Here is a 25,245-nt window from a genome sequence, read left to right on the forward strand (position 1 = left end):
AATGAATTGAGCTTGAATATTTGAATACAATGTGAAATATCAATCTTCCTTGACACAGGTGAAGGCATTGGTGGAGCTTTGCTGTGGAAGGACCTTTTTCAGTTTGCTGAAGAGATAGGGTTCAGTCCCCCACGCCTTGTCACTTCACGGGACATCACATTCAACAAGGAGCTAGAAGATGTTGTTGGTAAGTTGATCGGAACGCTGAGAATGAAAGAATATTAGGTTTATTTGAAACAAGATACATTTTGTGGGACAAGAGTATAAAGCAACCAAAAATATTTACATTTCTTGTCTGAAAGCAAAGTGTTAATTCTTGGATGGATGGATGGATGGGTTCAGGACATGTGAGGCTGTTCATATACTTCAGTGTATTGCAACCTCCACATTTGCAGCTTATTTATGGACTACAGTGAATATGAAGAAAGCAGACGTTTTGCTCATGGCAACCAGTCAAAATCAAGTTCTCACTTTCTAAAGATTGGCTGCTATCTGCAACTAACTTTTGCCCAGTTTTCATAAATAAGATTCGATAGAGATTATCACAGTGGAGATCTACAAGAACGAGTGCAACAGGGATTTTTAAGTTAGTAGTGATATGGTTGGTTGCTATTTTGAACTCATTCATTATTACATATTTGCAGATAAGGGGTTGTCTGTCTTTTTTTAGCACATGCCCTTGGTGGGGTGACAATAGGACTCGGGAGCCATATGCGACCTGCAGCCTCTTACATGCAGCTCTTGATTCCTACAGTCTCCTCTAACGCCAAACTTCCGATATGATAAATTAATGTGAGATCCCTGTTGCCAGAAGCAATTCTCACTTTTCTATGATGTAGGTACTGGCACAGGAAGAGTTTCCTACATTAAAGTGACTGCAGATTGGCTGACCAATTCCTGTTAGTAGAGTAGAATGTAGTGCAGGGCCATGGGGGCATTAAGGTATGATAGGGGCACTATATCTGATGCTCTTGTATGAGCACTGTTGTAAGCAAAAACTTCCACGTGAGCACCGCTATGTGATTATTGTATGGTCACTGGCACAATTCAGTCAAATTCATTTTAGATGTTATTACTGTGCTGGCACTATTATGTATTTTACCTTATGCTACTGTATAAGTACCGATGTGGGATCATCTGGCACCTCTCTGTCGGTACTAGTGTAAATACAGTCTACTGTAGGCACTGTAATTTGGAATAATTAAAATGCATAATTTGCATCACAAGGTCCGAGTGCCCAGAGAACACTATTGACATCACAGCCAATTGTTATAGCATGTACTTCTATACATCCCAGACATTATTGAGGTGAGCAAAATGCAGAGTTGGCCTTCCAGACATATTTACTGGATATATATTTCACCTGCAATACCATACATTGCCCAGTAGGTGTAGCTATGTGCAATGCTTTGTGAAATGATAATGCACTATGCAGTGACTAAATCTGTGACTTGTTTATTCCAGGTGACTACAGGCTTGCCTCTGCTACATTCCGATTGTTCAAACTTCCTGAGGATGCTAAAAAGGAAAAGTGTCTGGCTATTTACAATGGAGGTGTGACAGGTTATGAAAATGAAATGCAGTTTGATGCCAATTTTTCATTCAAGGTATTCTTCAAATGTTATAACTTCCCTTTAAAGCTGGGATATTATAAGTATTAAATGCAGATTAGGAAGAAAAAGCTGCTCCTCTGAACGGGCGCTCAGGTGTGGATTGTACTGATATCTTCACAAAATCGTCAGGGTGTATTTTCAACGATTTTATTATTAAAAAAGAACATGCCTGATGAAGACCACAGTGCGTGGTTGAAACGCGTTGCAGCAATCAAATTTTATATTGTTCTTTTTTAATAATAAAATCGTTGAAAATACACCCTGACGATTTTGTGAAGATATCAGTACAATCCACACCTGAGCGCCCGTTCAGAGGAGCAGCTTTTTCTTCCTAATCTGCATTACTTCAAAACCGCAAGGAGAGGAGTTCCTGACACGAATTCACCCCATGCGGTTATGGCTCCAGAGGCAAGCACAGTGTGATCAAGCGTGTACAAGCTACAAAGTTAAGTTGTGCTGGCGACATTGCACAACTCACCAAGGTGAGCTCCATTCATTAAGTTACTCAATATCTTACAAATACCAGAACGATATCACCTTAGAGGAGCGCCGTTTTTTTCTCTTTTTTATCCCCCCTTTTTATCTTAAAAATAAGTATTAAATAGGATCAGCTCTCCTGACATGTCTGTTTTAGGCAATAAAGTTGTTCTCATAAAATAAAAATTCTAGAACGCTGTGTTGTGCAGTACCTCTGTTATTCCTCCTGGAAATGTATGAATAAATTGACAACTGGGTGTTACCATCACCCTTGTCAATTGGACATGTTCCTACATACACACTTTATTGACAAGGGGAATGGTAACACCCAGTTGTCAATTTATTCATACATTTCCAGGAGGAATAACAGAAGTAAAACACAACTCAGAGTTCTAAGAAAAGATGCTCCAGAATTATTTAATGGGGAATGCAAGTATTTACTAAAACAGACGTGTCCGGATAGGTGACAGGCCCTTTTTAAGAAATCTCCTAGCCTGACAGTGACAGACATTTAGCCAAGTCACTGAAAACCATTGTAAACTTTTCTAGTAGCTTTAATTGACAACTGCTGCAAATGTTTACATCAGGTTTGCTGAAATACTGTATGATGTTCTTACTTAAGGTTGAGAAATGAACCTCTTGTATGGTATTTATATTATTCAAGGAAGGACAAGCTGTGGAGGTGGATGAGGAGCTTTGCGGAATCCTGAAAGTTTCTAGATTTACAAACCACTTCTCATTTCTCCCCCTGGAAAATGGATCAGAATCTAAAAAGGTTGGTTTACTTTTCTGCACAGTAAAGGCAATACAGTTGTTCTCTAATATTAGACTCTCAGATTTTAAAATAGACTTCCATACATTTGGAAACCCGTCTATTCTATAGGTATACTCCAAAATACCTATAGACTATTTTTACCCAAGGAATCTGAGTAAGAATCCTACAAGTACATAGCGAGTATGTAGTATGCAGTATGATATTACTGCAAATCCAGTCATTTCCTATCACCCTCCACTCCTCCACTCTTGAAGGATTCTAGACTATCAAGCAATTCTGGATTTAGATGGTGTTTAGGACTATTTATATAAAATCCTATGAAATTTATCTCTGAAATCTAGTACAGGACTATTATTGTCGAATCCTGAATTAAAGGGTAACTAAACGTTCAACAAACTTCTGACATGTCATAAAGTTTTGATTGGTGGGAGCCTGAGCACGGAGTCCCCCACCAATCGCAAGAACAAAGCTGCAGAAGTGCTCATGTGAGCGCTGAGCCGCTTTGATTCTGTTCGGCATTTTCCGTAAATCAATGTAGCGGAATATGGGCTCAATAGAAAGTCTATGAGCCCGTACTCCGATACATCGGCTTTCCGGAAAAAGCCGAACAGAAACTAAGCATCTGGCCACTCACACAAGCACTTCTGTAGCTTCATTTTAGCGATTGGTGGAGTCTCAGTGCTCGGACCCCCACCAATCAAAACTTCTGACATGTCACTATGACATGTCAGAAGTTTGTTGAACGTTTAGTTACCCTTTAAAGGACTTATCCGGGAAGTGAAATAGTTTTCTTAAGGCTGCAAATCAAATAAATCAAATTAAAAAATCAATACATACCTATCCTTGTCCCTGTCAATCAAAGTTGTCGCTCTGGTGACAGTACCGGTGCTTGTTTACATGGGCGTAGCACGTAACCGCGGCAGCCAATCAAAAGTCTCAGCCAAGGTCCGCAGCCATATGTTGTATTTCTGGCATTATGCCAGAAATATGATTTGTGACCAGAGAGCGCCACTAAGCCATCTGATTGGCTGCAGCAGTTACATGCTAGGTGCATGTAAATATGTACCGGGACTCCCGCTGGGAGCAACGGTGCTGGATAGGGCAAGGATAGGTAAGTATTGCTTTTTTTGTTTTATTTATTTCATTTGAAGCCCCTAAGAAAAAAAAGTAACTTCCCGGATAACCCCTTCAACAGGATTTTCAGACTACTTGCTACTGGTTTACTGGAGTTTTACTGATATAATAACCTAAGAGCCAGCATACGATTGTTGATGGTCATCCAAATGTCAATTGAAATAGATATTTCTTTGAAGCACAATATATTTCATAAATATAAATATATTAAGAAATACAGAACTGATAGCATACAATAAACCTGGAGTATTTTTTTGGGATATAACTATAGGGAATGCATAAATTGCTGTCACATCTGGGCTCTGGTACCTGTGGGGGAACAACGGCCACACTGACACAAGGAAATACCCTTGTTTATTATCTGTACCGTGACATCACTGTTTACTATCTGTGTACATTGACATCACTGTGTGCAGTGTCGTTGAATTGTGATGCTGCGTTTACTATCCCTGTGCTCTGACATTACTGTGGTCTTTAGCTATGACATCAGTATATTTATTTTATTTAGCACTGTGCGCATATTTTCCATATCATGACATCAATATATACAGTAACCCTTTCCTATAACTTCACCGTATTTATTATCCATGTACTGTTAGTAAACAGTTTGCTATTCCTGTTTTGTGATATCACTTTGTGCATTATCCCTGTATAGTGATACACTGTAACCAGTGTACTGTGACATCACTGTGTGCATCATCCCTGAACTGTGACATCACTGGAACAATTATTCATGTGCTGTTACTTCACTTTAGCTTTTAGCTTTAGCTTTGACATCACTGTCTATGTGCTTCCTGTGCAGAGTTATTATAGTTTATTATCTTCGTACTATGACATCACAAAGTTTATTATCCCTGTGGTGGGATATGATTACGTGCATTATACAGGTACTGTGACATAACTGTAAGACTTATTCCTGTCACATGTACATTCGGGTGCAGAGGTTGTATCTGGGATCTGGTGCTGTGGTGACCCAAAAGTTAGTTTGCCATAAAATAGGATACAAGTACTATAAATTGTATGTAAATTACAGGTGTCCTGCTGCACATTTTTTTTTATTGTTCCACTGTATCTAAAAAATCTATTGTTTGATGTATACAGGTCCGATGCAGACCTATGTGTCTCCATGTTAACAGACTATAAAGAAACCCTGTGTTGCCTGATCGTGCAGTCAGTATCTGTTCCATCTATACCCCACTTCTTACTTACATACATTGTTAGGTTAGCAAGAAATAGGGGATAGATGGATGGCAATATTGACTGTGGGATTATACTGCACTAGGTTTGCTTGTAGTCTGTTACCATGGAGACACATAAGTTTACAATAGAACAATAGAAAATGGTTCTAAAGGTAGACATATGGTGTTACCCTAGACTTACAATATATGTAAATACACCCTAATTTATCAATTAGAAAGAACATCTAGCAACAATTAGGAAAAATAACTCTGCAGGTACCGTATGCAGTATGAGCTATCAGAGCTCCTTTAATTCCTGGAAGGGTATGTTCACACGCTCAACTAAAAACGTCTGAAAATACAGAGCTGTTTTCAAGGGAAAACAGCTCCTGATTTTCAGACGTTTTTTAAGCCACTCGCGATTTTCGCAGCGTTTTTTACGCCAGTTTTTGGAGCTTTTTTCAATAGAGTCAATGAAAAACAGCTCCAAAAACGTCCCAAGAAGTGTCCTGCACTTCTTTTTCGTGCCCGTTTTTTTACGAGGCCGTTTTTCAAAACGGCCGGGTAAAAAAACAGCCCATCGGAACAGAACGCCGTTTTTCCCATTGAAATCAATGGGCAGATGTTTGGAGGCGTTCTGCTTCTGATTTTTCGGCCGTTTTTCTGCGTTTACGGCCCGAAAAACGTCAGAAAACACTCTGTGTGAACATACCCTAAGGGGGGAAGCCTAGGGACAAATTCAGCGAACTTTACAAAATGGGACCTGGAAGGGGTGTTTCTTTTTAATCCGTGGATCATTACCTTTAGACCAAGGTTCAGAGGCGTAGCTAGGTTCTCCAGCACCCGGGGCAAAGATTCAGTTTGGCGCCCCCCCCCCAACCTCTTTCCAGACATCTCCTTCCCCCTCGCCGTGTTTGTTTTCTCTACCAATCGACGTGTCATTTCTTTTTATGTAACGCGAGCATAAAATTATTTGTACATTTCACAAGAAATATAGTTCTATACACAACACCAGAACCAAGCTCGGTACATATATACAGCCCCAGAACAAATACAGCTCAATTTAGTGCAACCCCTGCCGTATAGGTGTGTACGGCGTAAAACTACAGCTCCCAGCATAGCCCGAACAATGGTAAGGATATGCTGGGAGATGCCGTTTCACAAAAAATAAATCCTATCATAATCACACCACCCATCATCTCGCTGCAGATCATACAGTGACTACAGTGCTGATTAGAGGCAGAATAAACATTTACATTAAGTGACTCACCGGTGACGTCTCAGATTCTAGTTCTTTTTCTCCATCCGGTCCAGACCTCTATGGTGGTTTCTCCCGGTCACAGCCCATTTCTGCAGTTTGCTGCTCAGATGTCTTCAGCTTCTCACTTTTCCAACATTTCTGCACCTATAAATAAATATAAAGTTATCATTATACCACACACTACGCCCCTAAATATAATAGCGCCATACACTGCACCTCTAATTATAATAGCACCATACACCGTGTCACACACACACACACACACACACACACACACACACACACACACACACTGTGCCCCCTGTAGATAGTGCCTGCCATAGAGCCCCCTGTAGATAGTGCCCCCATATAGACCACCCCTGTATATAGTGTCCCACAAATAACTCCCCCTAGTGCTCTACAGATAGCCCACCCCTGTATATAGCCCCCTGTAGATATAGCCCACCCCTGTATATAGAGCTCTACAGATAGCCCAACCATGTATGTAGCCCCCCTGTAGATATAGCCCACCCCTGTATATAGTGCTCCACATATAGTCCACCTCTGTATATAGTGTTTCACAGATAGCCCACCCCTGTATATAGCTATATATCCCCCCCTTGTACATATAGTCCACCCCTGTATATAGTGCTCCACTAGATAGTCCACCCCTGTATATAGTGCTCCACAGATAGCCCACCCCTGTATATACTATATACAAGGGTGGGCTATTTGTGGAGCACTATATACAGGGGTGGACTATATGTACAAGGGGGCTATATACAGGGGTGGGCTTTCTGTGGAGCACTATAGGGGGGAGCTATTTGTGGGATACTATATACAGGGGTGGGCTATATCTACAGGGGGACTATATACAGGGGTGGGCTATATCTACAGGGGGACTACATACAGGGGTGGCTATATACAGGGGTGGCTATCTACAGGGGGACCATATCTACAGGGGGACCATATCTACAGGGGGACCATATCTACAGGGGGACCATATCTACAGGGCTGGGCCATATCTACAGGGCTGGGCCATATCTACAGGGCTGGGCCATATCTACAGGGCTGGGCCATATCTTCAGGGCTGGGCCATATCTACAGGGCTGGGCCATATCTACAGGGCTGGGATACACACAGGGGGGCTATATATACAGGGGTGGGCTATACACTGGGGGGCTATATCTACAGAGGGGAGGCTATACACAGGGGGGCTATATCTACAGGGGTGGGCTATATACAGGGGTGGGCTATATACAGGGGTGGGCTATATACAGGGGTGGGCTATATACAGAGGTGGGCTATATACAGGGGGAATATATCTACAGGGCTGGGCTATATACAGGGTGACTATATCTACAGGGGGGGCTATATACAGGGTGACTATATCTACAGGGGGGGCTATATACTGGGGTGGGCTATCTATGGAGCACCATATACAGGGGTGGGCTATATCTACAGGGGGCTATATACTATATAGCCCACCCCTGTATATGGTGCTCTATAGACAGCCCACTCCAGTATATAGCCCCCCTGTAGATATAGTCCCCCTGTAGATATAGTCCCCCTGTATATAGCCCAGCAGATATAGTCCCCCTGTATATAGCCCAGCCCTGTAGATATAGTCCCCCTGTGTATAGCCCAGCCCTGTAGATATAGTCCCCCTGTAGATAGCCCCCCTGTAGATAGTCCCCCTGTATATAGCCCCCCTGTAGATATAGTCCCCCTGTAGATATAGTCCCCGTGTAGATATAGTCCCCCTGTATATAGCCCAGCAGATATAGTCCCCCTGTATATAGCCCAGCCCTGTAGATATAGTCTCCCTGTATATAGCCCCCCTGTATATAGCCCAGCAGATATAGTCCCCCTGTATATAGCCCAGCCCTGTAGATATAGTCCCCCTGTATATAGCCCCCCTGTAGATATAGTCCCCCTGTATATAGCCCCCCTGTAGATATAGTCCCCCTGTATATAGCCCAGCAGATATAGTCCCCCTGTATATAGCCCAGCAGATATAGTCCCCCTGTATATAGCCCAGCCCTGTAGATATAGTCCCCCTGTATATAGCCCAGCCCTGTAGATATAGTCCCCCTGTAGATAGACACCCCCCGTAGATAAAGTCCCCCGTGTAGACAAAGTCCCCCCCCGCAGATACAGCCGCACACTTCTTTTACAATTTAAAAAAAAAATAAAAAAATATTCAAACTCACCTTATTCCCGCTCCCACGCCGTCCGGCAGCCATGGAGACCTGCTCTCTTCTGCGCAGGTCTCCAGGGGTTGAACGCGGCGTCTATGAAAGGCGCTGATTGGCTGGGCAGGATGACTTTCCCTGCCAGTCAGTCAGCGCCTTTCATCGACGGAAGCGTCACTGGTACAAAAGGTACCAGTCGCTTCATTGGTGGAAAGGCGCTGAATGGCCAGGCACGGAACGTGCCCGGTCATTCATTGCTTCTAATTGTACCCGTGTCCTTGCGACAAAGGTACAATTATAGTGCAGGAGGAGGGGGCGCTGGCGCCCCCCTCTGGACTGCGCCCGGGGCACATGCCCCGCTTGCCCCCCCCCCTAGCTACGCCCCTGCAAGGTTGGTCAACAATCTAGCGGTGTAAATCATGCAGTTTGCAAATTCTAAATATAATTGCTAATGCGCTTTGTCCATACATAACAGGGTTTATTACCTTCATACCTTACAACATACAGAAGAGGAGGGGTACCCAGAGTGACATCAAAATAGTCACATCTCACATTGCCCTTGGGTACCCCACCCCTAAGACAGAGGTAGAATCAACTAAATGTAATCAGGAATCATTTCTTAAAAAAAGTGATGGTAAATAATGCCAGGTACAAACTGGTGTTGTCTAGTAGCGTGCTTTTTCTCGCAGGTGTGTTCTTTTGTCGTGGAATATAATGTACTCTACACTGGTTTAGACTGCCCAAATGTGTTCATTGGAAGTTAAAGGGCAGAATGCACAGGTCAATAGAAGTGTTTGAAAGCAGAAAACACCCTTCAATAAGGAACTCATATGCTACATTGATGTGACTGGGGTAAAGTGTTATTTTCTTCTTTTTTGTTGTTGTTGCAATTTGTCCCTCTACTGCTCTTATGGCAATTGACACAAGCGTAATTAGCCGACAGACCTTCATTTCAATAGTCAGGTTAGACCAGACATCCACCTGTAGTGAATTTATGCTTTAGTAAATCTTTGCTTTTGTACATGGTTGGATTGTATCAGCAAACATGGCAATTGACCATGGGTCTCCACCTCCCCGGTCCACCATGAACAACCCCATCTAAACTTCCTTCGTAGCAGGTCGGTTTGAATTTATTTCATGGCATCTGTTGTATTGCAGTGGCTGCTGCAGGGGAAATGTAGAATTACATGTGGGGCTATTCATGTAATACAAGGAGGTGCCAGGTCCACCAGAGTGGGAGCTTCTCTGTTCTGGCACATAGAGAGGGGACAACTTCTAAAGACACATTTTTGAAACCTGGGATGTTACTTGGAGATTAGTTACACTTGGTACATCGTAGAAGGTGGTTATGAAGTAGGGAGGCTCTGAAGCTTCATGTTTGCTATCTTGCTTATCATCTATGGTAACTGATCATTTGAAAGAAAGTTTCCAAAGTACAAAGAATGGGCAGGAATATAGTTATAGAGAGGGACACCAAGTTCAAAGGGGGGAACATTTGCAATGTGTTAATTTTTGCTTTGTCTTATCATATAAAGTTAATACTTCTCAAATATGAGATGATCACATCTAGACATATGAGGTTTTGATTATGGGGGAGAGCAATTACTTATATCTAGTATAGTCATATAGTAAGCATAACATGTACGTTAAAAAAAATCTAACTACAATTTATATTAAAAATAAAATTTTGAGCTGGAGAAAATTTGATATGTGCAGATCTGTAAATGTATTTTTTTTCAGCTTTGTGAAAATGTATTCAAGACTATTCTTAGTTTGATACCATCAGCAAAAAATATGTCTACACCTCTAAAATAGTGGTACATCAAAAAGCTCAATCATCTCCATTTTTTGGAATGGTTTAGCTGTTCCGATGTGGTTTGCTGTAATATCGCTGGTTATACTTATTCTTTGCAATCCACATTGCTGAGCAGCATATTTTAATTTTTATAGAAGTTAAATTAAACTTATTTATGAAGCTGTAACCTCCATCACCTCTTCTCCCAATGCAGAGTAACACAAGGAAAATGCTTAGGTTTCACTGTAAATGGCACTAGCTATATTTTTAGTTATATCTTTCGTTTCCTGGCAGTTTCTATTTTATCACGCCCTCCTTCTCTCCACTTCTGAGCCTATACAATGAGACCTATAGATATGGGAGATGGTGCTAAGGCCAGTTTTACTCTGGATGGGTGCTCAGAGAAACATGCTGTCGCTGCAATTTACACCAAGCAAAGCTGGTCCACACTCCTTCAAATAAGCCCCACTACTTTTAACACAGCAGCCGAAACATGGAGAAAACCAAAATGTGAAAGATCCCTGTTTTACTACCAGATTATTTGTTTCAGAAGGACTTGTAGACTGACACATAGGTTGTGTTATCTTTCTATTTTTACTTTTTATGTGTATGTTTAGAGTTCCTTGTTTTTGGATATATTTTTCGATATGTTTTTGGATATGTGGTATAAGTGACCATTCAATACATGGTAGCACAAACCCCACAATACTCAATAAAAATGAAATAAAACATGACAACAGTTTCTTTGGATAAAAATGGCCACGGTGTTTATTAAGGGTAACCTAAGATAAAATAATTCGAAGAGAATAACCATAAATAATCTAATAAATAATAAAATATAAATATTTTGACCAATAAAAACCAAGTCCGCCCAGCATTAGCTGGGTGACAAACCCCACAAGCCATGACATTACCAAGACATGGCCCCCCCCAAAACACGGCAGCCATTCTTCAATTAAATTCTGCAGGCCAAATTGAAAATGTCGATACCCACATCAGAAAGATGTATACAATCACTTCTGAACAGCCCGTCTGTGAGGTCTTCAAGGTCACTGTGTCTATAAGAAAGACCACCGAGGACCGACATGTATTTAGACATGGCTCTATTAATCCTTTTACGGATTCGATTCAAAAACTTATAATTTCCAGAGGACCATAGCAGTCTTGGAATAATCTCTGAAATGGAAATAGTAGCGTCAGGGAAAATACATTTTATCAAGGCTATATCCCTTCTCATTTCCCAAAGTAAGTCCAAAGTCTTTTCTTTACCTAGGTCATTGCCTCCAGCATGGATGATAATTAAATTCGGATCCGGCCAATAAGAACTCAGTGATTTAACTAAAGAAAACACGTTTTTCCATTGCAAACCCCTTACCCCATGCCAAAAAACAGAAAAAACTAGTGGATCCATAGACAAATTTTCTGTATAGGACCTTCTCGCGGCTCTCTTCTGTGCCCAAAATATAAGAGTGGCCAAGGATCCAAACAACCAAACGCTTACCTGTGGATATATAATTACACTACTAACAAGTCTGGTCGAACATAAAGTTTAAATCTATTAGACTCCCACCTACCAATTCTTTTTATAATCCCTTCATCAATTCCTAACTGTGCAGCTTCCGTAGCTGCACCTATTCTAAACGAATGGGAGGATATTTTTAAATGCTCCAACTTGAGGGACTTCAAACATTTCTTCAAAACAGAGTTAAACTGAAATCTGGACAGCTGATCTCCATTCTGATGAATCAGGAAAGCAACCCCAAGACTCGGCCTGATTGACAACCAATGTTTAACATTAGAAACTGGGCAAAGAACAGAACCAGAAAACTGATTAATTCTAACCAAACGACCTTTTCCTAATTGATCTGTCTTAGATTTTTTTAACAATAACAAAACATGGTCAACTTTGCAACTAACATCCTGAAATGAAAGGCCCAAGACTGAAACTTTACTCTCTGCCACCAGTTCGCTTATTCTCAAGGCTGCAAAGAACTTTAACACAAATGCTGTTCTAAACAAACACACTTCAAAATTACTAAAACAAATTAAATGTAACACATTGAATAATTTTAACAACAAATCTAATGAAATAGGCCTTCTTCTTTCCACAACCGGAGCTGACCTATGGTAACATTTCAAAAGCTGCTTAACTGGGAAGAGCGAAGAAATAGCCGGACAACTGTTTAATTTAAGAAAGAAAGAGATGCCTGCAAGAGACTTAGAAATGGAGGCAAATGACAGCCTCCTACTAATCAGGCTACATACAAATTTTAAAACTAGACCTACCTCATTATGAAAGAAATTACAGTTCTCATTAACACAGAAATTAACCCACTCCTTCCAAGCAGCTGAATAATCAGCCCATGTTCTCGGAGCCAAGGATCTCTGAATATTAACATAGATTAGTCCCAAATCAGATTCCATAAATGAGGAGGACACGGTGCCATCGTTCTGAACCTCCGCCACTGACAACGAGATAATGAATCTGCTATATCATTCTTTTTTTCCTTCTATATAGCTAGCTTTCAACCAGATGTTCAACTTCAGACAACATAAAGTTAAATGTCTTAATATCTTAACTACTAATACACATTTTGAAGATAATGTGTTAATTGCAAAGTTAATTGTTATCCGTAAACAACAAAATTCTCCTATTCTTAAAATAATGACCCCATACAACTATGGCTACCAAAACCGGAAATACTTCCAATAAGACAATATTTGAAGTAACCTTGTTTACACGCCAAGCACTAGGCCATAACTCAGCCGACCATTGACCATTAAAGAATGCCCCGTAGCCCATACTACCGGCTGCATCCGTAAATAAAGACAAAGAGTCAGAATCCTCAAAATTAAACTGCCAGCAACTGCGTCCATTAAATTTAGATAAAAATTCTAGCCATACAGCTAAATCTTCTTTTAGCTGAACCGTTAACCTAATATGGGACCTAGGTGACTTAAGACCCCTTGTTGAAAAATACAGTCGCTTTGAAAAAAACTCTTCCCATAGGAATAACTCTAGAGGCAAAGTTCAACAAACCTAACAGTGACTGCATATCACGTAATGAACATTTCTTCCTAGCTAACATACTGACTAAAGAAACCCTTAACTTTAACAATTTTTCCTCTGGTAAACTAAATTCCATTCTCTCAGAATCTATTCTAATACCTAAAAATTCTAATGATCTACATGGAAGCACAGTCTTCTCTTCAGCTAACGGAACACCAAAAAATTTCATAAACTCGACAAATTTTAACAATAAGGAATAACATAACTCAGAACTAGCATCACCTATAAACAAAAAGTCATCAAGATAGTGCAGAACACCTCCATCCGGAATTTGCTTCTGCACTACCCAATGTAAAAAGGATGAAAATGCCTCAAAATAGAAACAAGATAAAGAAAAACCCATTGGTAAACATTTGTCATAAAAATAATTACCTTCAAATTGAAAACCTAGAGAGTTGAAACCTGCAGGGTTAACTGGTAGCAAACGGAAAGCTGATTTGATATCAGCTTTTGCTAAAAAAGCATTTTGACCAAACTGTCTCAATAAAGAGACAGCCTGATCAAATGAAGCATAGTGTACTGTCGCTTTAGACTTGTCAGCATCATCGTTTAATGAAGCCTTAAACGGGTAAGAAAGGTGATGTATTAAACGGAATGAATTCAATTCCTTCTTAGGGACAATTCCTAAAGGTGAAAGTCTAAAGTCTGTAAACGGCGGATGTATAAAAGGACCAGCGATCCTGCCAGTTTCAGGCTCTTTCAGGATTTTCTGATGCACAATATCCTTATGCTGCTGGATGGATTTCAAATTATCCACCCAGCAACAACCAGATCCTTTGAAAGAAGGGATATCAAAACCAAACTTAAAACCGTTAAAAATTAAATTAGCTTTCTCCCTGTCTGGGAACATTTCTAGCCAAGGCGCCATTCTTATTAATTTCACTGGCGTCCATGCTTTTGGATAACTGTTCTTTGGAACTAGGGGGTTGAGACTGGTTTGCTCTTTTAAAACAGCGACACATTGGGTGCGAACCCCCACAAAAGGAACATTCATGTTTATACCGACAATTGTTCAACCATTTACACTGGGCTTCATTATAAGCAAAGCAAACTCCTTTCCTCAACGTATTCTGAGAACTAGGCTGTTGCTTGGGTGCTGACCTTTGTGGAAGCATTAAACTAAGCCACAAACCAACATCCTTAGTGCCCCATTTCAATGAAGGGTACACTGCCATCTTCTGGCGAAACATTTCATCATAATTGTACCATGCTAAACCACCAAACTGGCGGTAAGCCTCAAGAATAATGTCTACATGCTGAAATAAATTACTAGAATTAATGAAAGACTTTTCCCCTAAAACTGAAGCATAGATACAGAACGCCTGTAGCCAGTTAAAGAAAGACTTAGGAGGAGAACGTTTTTTATCCTCATCTTTATCAGACTTACCATCCTGCTTGACAAGAGTCTCCTTCGCAGATGGTAATAAAGAAAATAAATCTATAAACTCGTTCCTCCAAATACGCTCCTTAATTGCTGGCTGTAAATGAAAACCTAATGGCGAAATATCGCAAGACATCACTTCCTTACAGCAAGTTTCCGAAACACCAATTCCTTTCTCTAAAACAGGAATATTACTAAAACCAGCATTCTGTAAATGCTGACTACTATGCTTCCATACATCAGCGGGGGAACTAGCAGGAACATCCGACTTACTGACCAAATCAGCTAATAATTTTAAAATATCAAACATTACATTAGAATTGAGGGGAGGGGGGATGGGGTGGGACAGATAAGGGGTAGCTGGCATCTCACCACTCTGTTCCACCTGTCCTGGGTCGGGCACCGCTTCTGCTACATCCTGCTGCGTGCCTGTAGATCCTGGGGAAACTTGCTGACAGGAAAGTTGACTCCTGGGACCTCTTCTTCTCCTTGATACTGGCGGGGGTGGGGAATAAGCCACCCTAGTCTTCCGGCTCCTCTTCCTCGGTTGCAGCTCTGAAGAAAAGTCCTGCACCGCCTCTAAAACCAGTGAGGCCGGCGCTTCAGCTGTGTCCTCTACACCATCCTTAGAGAAGGAGGGGATAGCCGACCAACCTGTTGTCTCCCGTTCTCTGACTAAACTTCTGGCCAGCGGGTTAGCCAATGGCGCCGACACTTGCGGCGCACTCCCGGCACTGTGTGCCACCTTCTTTGATGACACGGTCGGCCGCCTCCTCTCAAGCTCCGGCACCTGGAGCGAACGTCCGGAACTGCGCTCCACCCTCAGTGATGACTCTGCTGCAGACTTCCTCCTCTTGGCTGCAGCTGATGACGGCACCTCGAGCGACGACCCAGCAGGAGACACTGCTTCCTCTATGTCGTCTTCCAGCCCAGTAAGTTCGCTTCTTCCCGCGTCCTCCCTCGACGGCGCTGCTGCTAGGCATTGCCTCAGCCAGTTTTCTCCTCCTTCCGACTCCGCTCTTCTGATCAGCTCCATCAGCAGGACATCCATGGCGACGGTCCAATCTTCAAAAACTGGCTGCTTGACCACGATGAACTGCTCCTTTTATGTCCAATTTTCCCGCCTTTAGGATTTTATCAATGACCAATCAGCTGGCCTTCAACAAATCTGCCTGGAGATAGAATCTGCCAGAACCTGCTCATGCAATTGCACAGCTGACCTAGGTCCAATTAGCTGGGACCAACTCCAAACTGCCCAGAGACAGAAACATCTGGAAAACGGCTCGTGCCACCAGCACAGCTTACCCGGGGGACACCAGGATGGTAAGTACCATTCTAATATAAAATAACAAATGGAGAAAAGAGGGAAAGGGGGAGAGAAAAACATACCAAGCAAAAAACACATTTTATTAACAACTTATGGGGGGCCGTGCGACCAGGTGTCCCCCAGGCAATAGCCTGGGGGGCCCCTGACATTATGTTTAGAGATGGCAACAGATATCAAAAATACAGCTTTCAGATCTAATCATACTCTGGTTCATGACAGAAAGCAGCAAATAATAATAAATAAATAAATAAATAAATAATAAAATAAACACTCCAGCTAGAGGACAAGTCCCTTGCCCGCATCCCCCACCATGTGTCTTCCCTGGACACATGTATCTTGTCAAAGCTGCCTAAGCCTAAAGGTGCCCCAACACAACAACATTTGAGAAAATATGTCCGGGAAAGATGATCTAAAGAAACATACTAGGTAAAACTGAAACACTGTTATGTTTAGTGTCGGGCCTGAGGGGGTGGTGTATGACTCAAAATACAAAGAACACTAAAAATAGAAGTCATTCACCGCCCCCTTAGGCCCTGTGCTAGGCAAAGCTTGGTGTATCAGTTTTACCTTGAGTTTTCTTTTATCTAATAACGTTATGTACATGTTGATAAAACGAGTCATTAGTTCATCAGATCAAGTTCATCAATCATAACAGATTGGGAATTATTTTAAATTTTTTATGTTCTTCATGTGGCATTTAACATAGTTATTATATATATTTAAAAAAAACATATTGAGCAAAACATCTAACCAATATTTGCAACAACAGGACAGATTTTCAATAGGAAAAAATCATTCTCATCATTGTAGATTTCCTGTAAAGTATTTCTCTTTAATGACCAGTATCCCAAAGAACCTTAGATCGCTGATTAGATTGTGGCAAATTTTCATATGTATCAGAATCACAAATTTCAACTTCTGGAAGTTTTGAGTTCAGTGGGCATACCCCAGGAAACGTGTTGTCTCCCCCTGCCATCTCTCAATGCTCCAGCCTGTGCCTCCTCCTTCTCACTTTCTTCCACTGACATGTCCATGTTAACTGTGTTTCTGTGGGAAAATGCAGCTCAGAAGTCTCCTCAGATATATCTAAGGTGCTGTGTGTGAATAGCACTGACTACAGATCCCTACAGATATTATAGTGCTCAGGAGTGGGGAAGCAATAAGAATAGGAGTTATACATGCAGGCTCAGACTACGCACAGTGTTTGTTTGTAGTCTGTATCAGCAAAGACACATAGGTCTGCATGAGAGCTGTATACCCCAAACTGTAGTTTATATGGTTTATTGTTTATTTTAATTTTATTTTAAATGCATTGGTGCAAAGAAACAAATGGTTGCAAAGGTGCGCTCTACATACCGGGGGGGGGGGGGGGGAGATGGCCCACGTGTAAAGTGTAGCATTTGCACCAAGTCCCAAAAGCTTGAAGCTACCCCACTGGTGAAAACAGTAGAAATTTGATATTTGTGGATTTGGAAAAGTGATCAGTTTTCTTCAGTTCGTTTTAATGTCCGCCGTTAGTGCTTCAAAAGGAAGCGGATCTGGTGCGACCTGGTGTTCCACACTGTTTGAGAATGTCAGATGTTACCCCCATTAATAATGCCTATACAGAATATTACATACAGGGCTGTGTGAAAAGTTCACTAGTTTACTTACAACCCCCAGCTATTTACTAGTAGAAGTACTAGTTTAAACCAGAGACTGAATCAGGTTTGTTAAACATTTCAGGTAATTGATAACAAAAATCTATTAGTTTTTTTTGCACCTGTAAAGCCGAAGAATGCCATTGTACACAATTACGTGGCAATAATTCTGGCAATGGCACCTCCTGACTACGGTGGAAGCCTGCATTTTAATTTGTAGCAAGTTAATAAATACTAGTCATTTATAAGGTCACAAGACGACATTGTTCTAAACTTTGGGCTTCAGTTGCTCAGAGTATTATATGAAATTATTTAAGAGGATCAAATGAATTTACTTATATATTATATTTATATGTAATGTTTAATAATAAATATGTCTGTCTCAGTTACCTATGCTGTATCCCTTATATTATTTTTGTATATTGTTACATTTTTGCTCTTGCTATTTTACACTGTATGTATAAAATGTAATAATCTAGGCCTTAAAGGGGTATTCCCAGAACCAATATTTATCACCTATCATGTGGATAGGTGATAAGTGTCTGATTGCCGGGAACCCCACAATCATTAGAATGGGGCTCCCGGCGTATAAATGGAGCAGTGGACAAGCATGCACGGTGCAGCCCCATTCAAAGTCTACAGCTCGGCTGTTTCCGTGAGTTCCACAGACATTAAATGAAATGGCTGAGCACATTCTAGTCCACCGCTACATTCAAGCTCGTACTCACTATGAGGGGTGCAGTGAGAAGACCAGGGAGCTCAAGACTCCCATTCTAGCGATCATTGGGAGTCCCAGTACTCGGGTCCCCAGCGATCAGACACTAATCTATCCTGATTAATGTCGATTCAGGGAATAGCACTGATAAATCTCCTAGATTATTCCATTTTTTACATACAATGTAAGCAAGAGCAAAAATTTAATAGTAAAAAAAAAATAATATGAATCAGAGATTAGCAATACAACATGAGAATCTGAGACCGGCACAAAACCATGTTAATCACCATAAAATGTGACATAGTAAAAACATATAATAAACAAAGCTAAAGCCATTATGTGAATATGGAGGGGTGCAACAATGAAAAAGAGGGGCTTAAGAGAAATGGACAGATAGTATATGTAGAAACGGAGCAAAAAGGCAAGTGGTATAGGGGCCATATGGGATTTTACTTGCTGGGCAATAAAGGGTTAAATATGCTTCTTATTTCCTTGACAAAGCAGTTGCCTCAGTTGACTTGCCCCTTACTTACAGTTAGAGTGGTTGTCTTATCAGGATAACCCCTGTCCATATGCCCTATTAGGGCACATGGACATTATAGAGGATAATACCCCATTCGAGACCCCCCTCTATGAGCCAGACCCAAGAGTGACTAACAAACATTGGCTCTTGCTTTGGCAGACTAGTGCTGTCCATGTATTACATGGATGGCCATTCATGTGAATGGCTGCCATTTAATACTATATTTCCCCAGCAGCCAGTCGCATCTTTCCAAACATCTGATTTCGCTGGAGGTATCAGGAACCACACCCATGGCGAGTAGCTTATTGCCACCACGTTTTTAATTTTAATGTGGTTTTCTGTGGTGGGATACTCTATAAATAAGAACTGGACTGGATACCTTGAACTTAGTTTTGGATGGATTTCTATAGAGGACTATTGAGTATTACTTAGGTGTGGTCTGCCTTTTCCTCAGGAGTCAATAATGGTTCAGTACTCTTCGTCTTCGTCTTGTTTCTTGTGTGTTTCATGATTTTCAAAAAACTTGGTAAAGCCCCTCTCCTATAATGTCCTGATTATGTGAATGATGGCTTCTTTCAGGACATTGAGAACATGTTTTTTCCAGCTTCATTCTAATATGAATTTGTGTTTTTGCTTTGATTTTCCTTACAGGAAATTATCAGTGATCCATTCCAGTTTGCAGACTGCAGTCAAGAGACTAATTCTTGCAACTCCTCTCAACCAAAGGAATGTCTGTGGAAAAACCCCGAAATTGGAATATAAACAAGAGAATGTAACAAAGCCGGGACATAAATCAAAACTGAAGAGAGCGTCTAAACTAACACACCTAAGGCCCTGTTCACACTGAGTTTTTTGCAGGCAGATTTTGATCTGCTTGCATGCCGTTTTTCGCTGCATTTTTCGGCTGCGGCCATTGAGCGCCGCGGGCAAAAAATGCTGCGAAAAACGCTTTCTGTGCCTCCCATTGATGTCAATGGGAGTTCAGAGAAGTAAACGCCCAAAAATACGGCATGTTGCGTCTCTTTCCCGTGAGCGTTTTTTACCGCTCGCGGGAAAAAAACACCTCCGCCTCCCATTGAAATCAATGGGAGGCGTTTTTTGATGCTTTTTCCGACGTGGTTTCCACGTAAAAGAACATACCAAAGAACTCTGTGTCAACTCCCGCTAAGAAAGAAAAATATCTTGTATTGAATTTTGACAAACCATCATACACTGAAACCTAAGACTTGTGCATTTACTGTAAACCATTAAGTACAATTAGAAGATGGGCCAAACTCATGATGGGCCAAACAATGATAAATTTGTGCATTTTGCTGGACGTTTTAGAGACTTTTCTCTTCCTTATACGACCTCTTGCTTGGCTTAGTGTGCACCAGTTTTTTTTTAGCTTAAATTTGTGTGCACGTCTATCCTTTTTAAGTCACACCCTCTTCCAATAAGCCGCGCTCTTTTCTTTTGAAAAGTGTCTAGTGAGGCGCAAACATCTGTTATTTTCTTATGCAAATCAATAAAACATCTGGCTAAATTGATTAGCGCCCCTAAAAAAGCACAAATTAGGCCAGAACTCTGGTGCAACAACAATAGTAAATCTACCCCAAGGTGCGTATTACAGCAAAAGGAGAGTACAAAGCAAATGTGGGCCTTTTTGACTATGTCTCCTTGGTAGCCAATCAGAATCTACATTTCATTTTTCCAATCTGAATTCAAGCTGAACTCTTACTCCGTGGGCCACTTTTGCTCCGGGATAGGATTGATTGCTACACAAAAATTGATTCTAGGAAAGCCCCAAGACATTAGTTATATAGTCCAAAATAATTTAACTGATATTTTTACTAATGGATTTAGTATTTTATACAGTATAGTCATTCTAAAGAAAATTACAAAAGACAATTCTCTTAATGTATTTTTTTCTTGCTGTGATTTTTTTCCTTTTATGCAAAGCACACTTTTTTCAGCAGACAAGACTCATCAGGCCGGCTTAGCATGATATTTATATACTGACACACAATAACACCCTGCAAGGCCATATGCTTAGAATATTCAATTAATATTACATTAATACATCTGCTGAATAGGAAGGCAAAATGTCAAATTGCAACTGATAATCTAAGCACAGCGGGTCCAGCCTTGGCCTCTAATGACTGCCGCACAGTATATTCAGTTTTAATGAGTTCACTTTAGCAATTCTATCTTTCCTGTCCTGCTGTTAAGTCCAATTCGTTTTCTTTTGTGGGATCACAATGTAAGGTGTTTAAATGTCATCCTCCCAAACCTGTTGCTTTTCCGTTTTTTTTGTTCATTTTATGTCTTTTCATTTGCCTTTACTTGCAGAATATGTGAGGCTTGTTAAAGCCATTAAGCAATGATTATGGTAATGTGCTTCATTTCCACCCAAAATGTAAAAAATAATAATAATAATAATCATTGGTAAATACAGGTCCGTGAATAATCCTCTTTTAAGGTGTTTAACAGGTTGTCTAATGACAACCCCCTTTTTACTTTTATGACTGGTCAACTAGACTGATGATTACAGTAAGTAAGCTTGGCAGGGGTCTGAACTCTGACCCTCAATGTTGCCTAGAACAAGGGGCCCCAAAATCCCCATTCTTGGCTAGAGAGCCGTGCAAGAATGTGCCTTCACTTTACACACACAGGCTGCGCACTCTATTGATTCCACACAGGCTTTTTTCAATGCTCCAAATGAATGCATCTCTATGGAGAAGGTTGGTAACTCTTGTCCTGTTCTTTGGCCAAGAATGGGGATTTGGGGGCCTCTCATTCTCGACTGCTGTGGGGCTCACAGAGGTTGGACTCCCACCTAACTGCTTTTTATGAAATGTGTCATTACATAATACAGTCACATTATAGTGTTTGTTTTACAGTCGTACCACCTGAACGCGCCATATGGTGATCTAAGTTAATTTCAGTAGAACTGCAGGGGGTTCAATCGTTGGCATCATAATATCGCCCCTAATATGTTGCCGTTTTATGTCTGAGATCACTCACCAGTAGTTGTAATGCGGCACATTTGCAATTGAATTTTTTATTTTTTTTGCACAACTAGTCAAATCCAAATGTGAAGAGGTGTGTGATCTTTTCTATCTTACTTTGCTCTAACAAAGCCCTCAAAAAAAAGAACAATAATAAAAAAGAAAAAAACGAAATACCTTTTATCTGCACTCCTCTATTCTGTCCAGTCCTGCCATCTTGTTTTGGCTAATCGTTGAATAGGAGCAGAGTTGGAGTTCTGCAGAATGGCCGCTATGCAGTGTGCAGAGCCGTCTACTTCCGGCACCGAACACTGCATACAGTGCATAACATCCAGTGCCCTGAGGCAGCCGGTGCAGCTGATCAGTGCGGGTGTCGGACCTTCACCAATCATATACTGATGACCTAACCTGTATATAGGTCATCAGTATGAAAAACGCTCCTGTGGCCGGACAACCTTTTTGAGGGGAGCCAGAACACAGGGAGTATGAGCAAACAAGAAAAGTGAAATTGTAATAATAGTTATAATTGATGCTTTATTATGCTATTATTATATATTTCTCCTCCAGAAAGTCCATGAACAAGTCAGTTTAAAGCTGGACATTTTTCATTCAGTCCACAGACTCTAGTATAAAGAGTATACTCACTGGACACTATACTTGAGATGGGTTGAGTTTCATGCGAGATCTCTTACAATATCCTTTTACAACTGCCTTGCAACCGGAACTATAAAATAAGAACTGCTAAGTCTGTCACTGTAATCATTTACTCACCTCTCTGACCCAAGTTTACAATGATACTTTGGTAACACACAGGCCTGAATAGTTATTTACAAAGAGTTACATAAGACTAGTAAAAACTCTCATTGTTGCTCTGATTCACTCTCGTCTTGACTACTGTAACTCATTACTAGTCGGTCTTCCCCTCACTAAACTCTCCCCTCTCCAATCTATCCTCAATGCAGCAGCCAGGCTCATCTTTATGACCAACCGCTACACCAACGCCTCTAATCTGTGCCAGTCACTGCACTGGTTGCCCATCCCCTCCCGAATAAAATTCAAACTTATTTCTCTCACCCACAAAGCTTTCCACAGTGCTGCACCTCCTTACATCTCCTCCCTCATCTCTGTCTACCACCCTACTCGGGCTCTACGTTCTGCCAACGACCTTAGATTAAAATCCTCCATAATCCAAACCTCCCACTCCCGTCTCCAGGATTTCTCTCGTGCTGCACCCGTCCTCTGGAATGTGCTACCCCAGACAATCCGATTAATTCCCAATATCCACAGTTTTAAACGTGCCCTGAAAACACATCTATTTAGACAGGCCTATAACATTCCCTAATCTGACTCCTTTCCATGGCCCTCCTTTTAGATTAGTCATCAGAATAAGATTCCCTTACACTCCTTCTCTTCATGTCCGTCATACACGGATACTGGCTGGTGACCGGCTCATGCAGCTTTATGTTACCACCGCATGTGTATAAAAATGGCCGGACCATTGTACAGAACAAACACTATTACACTTTGTGTCTCCCTTATGTCCTCATAGATTATAAGCTCTTGCGAGCAGGGTCCTCACTCCCCAGGTTTGAATTGTAAATGAACCTTGTCACTATGTAATGTCTGATATTGTTTGTTTCATGTCCCCTCTAAATTGTAAAGTGCTGTGTAATATGTTGGCGCTATATAAATAAAGATTATTATTATAAGTTATAATGGTGAATTGTTCTTATTGGTGACTATCAGCTATACCACTGATCGGAGCTGTCCGACCTTTTTGGTGTGGGGACACATGGGGTTTATGTAAAAAAAGAGGTCTCAATGAAAATAGTGAAAAAAATTATATTTGCCCGCTCTCTTCAATGCCCTTATATGCCACTAGCCCGTTTGCTACCCTTTTATGCAAGATATCTTAAATCCCCAGAGACAATGTAGCATTACAAGTGACCATTTCTAATATATGGACGGATTTGATCTGCCAGAGCAAGAACTGTTGCTTGTTAGGGACTCTACGCTCTGTCTGTTAGAGGTGGGTCCTAAGTGGGGATCCCCTTCTATGACATTCCATTGACTTCTATGGGAGGGTGTTCTAGGCATTGTGCAGGTAGGGATAGGAGGGGAGCTGTGTCCATCACCTATTGTCAGTGGTGGATCCTGCGTTGTCTATGTCACGATGCGGGGTGTGGACCCACTGGGCCGTACCGCGTAGCGGGATGGCAGCTGGCCGAACAGGTATGGTACAGAGTCTATAGTCCAGAAAGGGTACCTGAAGCAATGTAGTCAGTAGCAAGGCAGGCTCGGCTGAGACCAGGCGGCAGGTAGACGTCAGGCGTGGAATGCAGCTCAACACGACAACAGCTCAGCACGGCAGTATACCAGGATAGTACTGGATAGCACGGGATACAGGATACAGGTACGGGGAACACTGGGAACTGCAAGACACTTAGGAGATCATTTGCAAGACAAACTTTGGGAAACAACAACGCTCAGGCGAGGATCAGAAGGGCGTTGGCCTTCTTATAGTCCAGGAAATCGTGTGAGTTAATGATGATGATTTTCATGTGCGCGTGCTGGCCCTTTAAGAGCGTGTGCACCCTCCGGGAGACAGTCTCGATACCCGGAAGTGAGAGCCGGCACCTCACAGGGGGACGACGCAGCACAGCAGCAGGATGTCTATGAACGATGGAACGCGGCCATAGACGTTACAGTCTATATAGAGGTGTTACCTGTCAGTGTTATCCTGCCTTTGATGATAATAAGATGACTGCTGAGAAGTGATCTTTACAGAACAGGAAGGGTCAGTCTATTGTGAGGCTCAATGGCTAGAGCGAAATCTTCAAGATTTTAGGATCATTTATAAATAAAGACAATGACAGAGAAAAAAAAAAGTATCAACACAAATTATTAATATGTTTAATATTCCAACATAAATTTAAACAATAGGTCATTTTCTGATGATACGTTCCCTTTAAAGCAGGAATGGACCGTAAATGCAGCTTGAGCAGCTGCCCACGGGCCCTATATCACAATTCTTGACACTAGTTCCCCCTACTGTCTAAGGGACTTTGATAAGTTTTAAAGGTTATATCTTGTAATTTTATGGCATGTTACTAGGATATGCCATAACATTATGAACATGTGGGTTTGACCTCTCTCTGAGCATCGGTATTTCACCCATACAATGGTGCTCCT

The 25,245-nt window shown here is 41.4% G+C and overlaps 2 protein-coding genes across 2 annotated transcripts in view; one reads left to right on the forward strand and one right to left on the reverse strand.

The window, feature by feature from the left end:
• The window catches only part of LOC142662857 (arsenite methyltransferase-like), a 60,234-nt gene extending 36,465 nt beyond the window's left edge, over positions 1-23,769 (forward strand). Inside the window, exons 8-11 of the mRNA XM_075841081.1 lie at positions 59-187; positions 1,465-1,607; positions 2,755-2,865; positions 19,715-23,769. Coding sequence (XP_075697196.1) covers positions 59-187; positions 1,465-1,607; positions 2,755-2,865; positions 19,715-19,825 — 494 coding nt within the window. The 3' untranslated portion in view covers positions 19,826-23,769. The remainder of the gene's footprint in view (positions 1-58; positions 188-1,464; positions 1,608-2,754; positions 2,866-19,714) is intronic.
• On the reverse strand, positions 17-16,324 carry LOC142662858 (uncharacterized). Its single transcript, XM_075841082.1, has 2 exons — positions 15,231-16,324; positions 17-204 (listed from the first exon to the last, which is right to left on the reverse strand). The coding sequence occupies exons 1-2, from the start codon at positions 15,907-15,909 to the stop codon at positions 161-163; spliced, it is 723 nt and encodes a 240-aa protein (XP_075697197.1). The 5' UTR covers positions 15,910-16,324; the 3' UTR covers positions 17-160.
• Positions 23,770-25,245: the final 1,476 nt, after the last annotated feature.

This window comes from Rhinoderma darwinii, chromosome 11, assembly GCF_050947455.1.
Source record: "Rhinoderma darwinii isolate aRhiDar2 chromosome 11, aRhiDar2.hap1, whole genome shotgun sequence".
Taxonomy (NCBI): domain Eukaryota; kingdom Metazoa; phylum Chordata; class Amphibia; order Anura; family Rhinodermatidae; genus Rhinoderma; species Rhinoderma darwinii.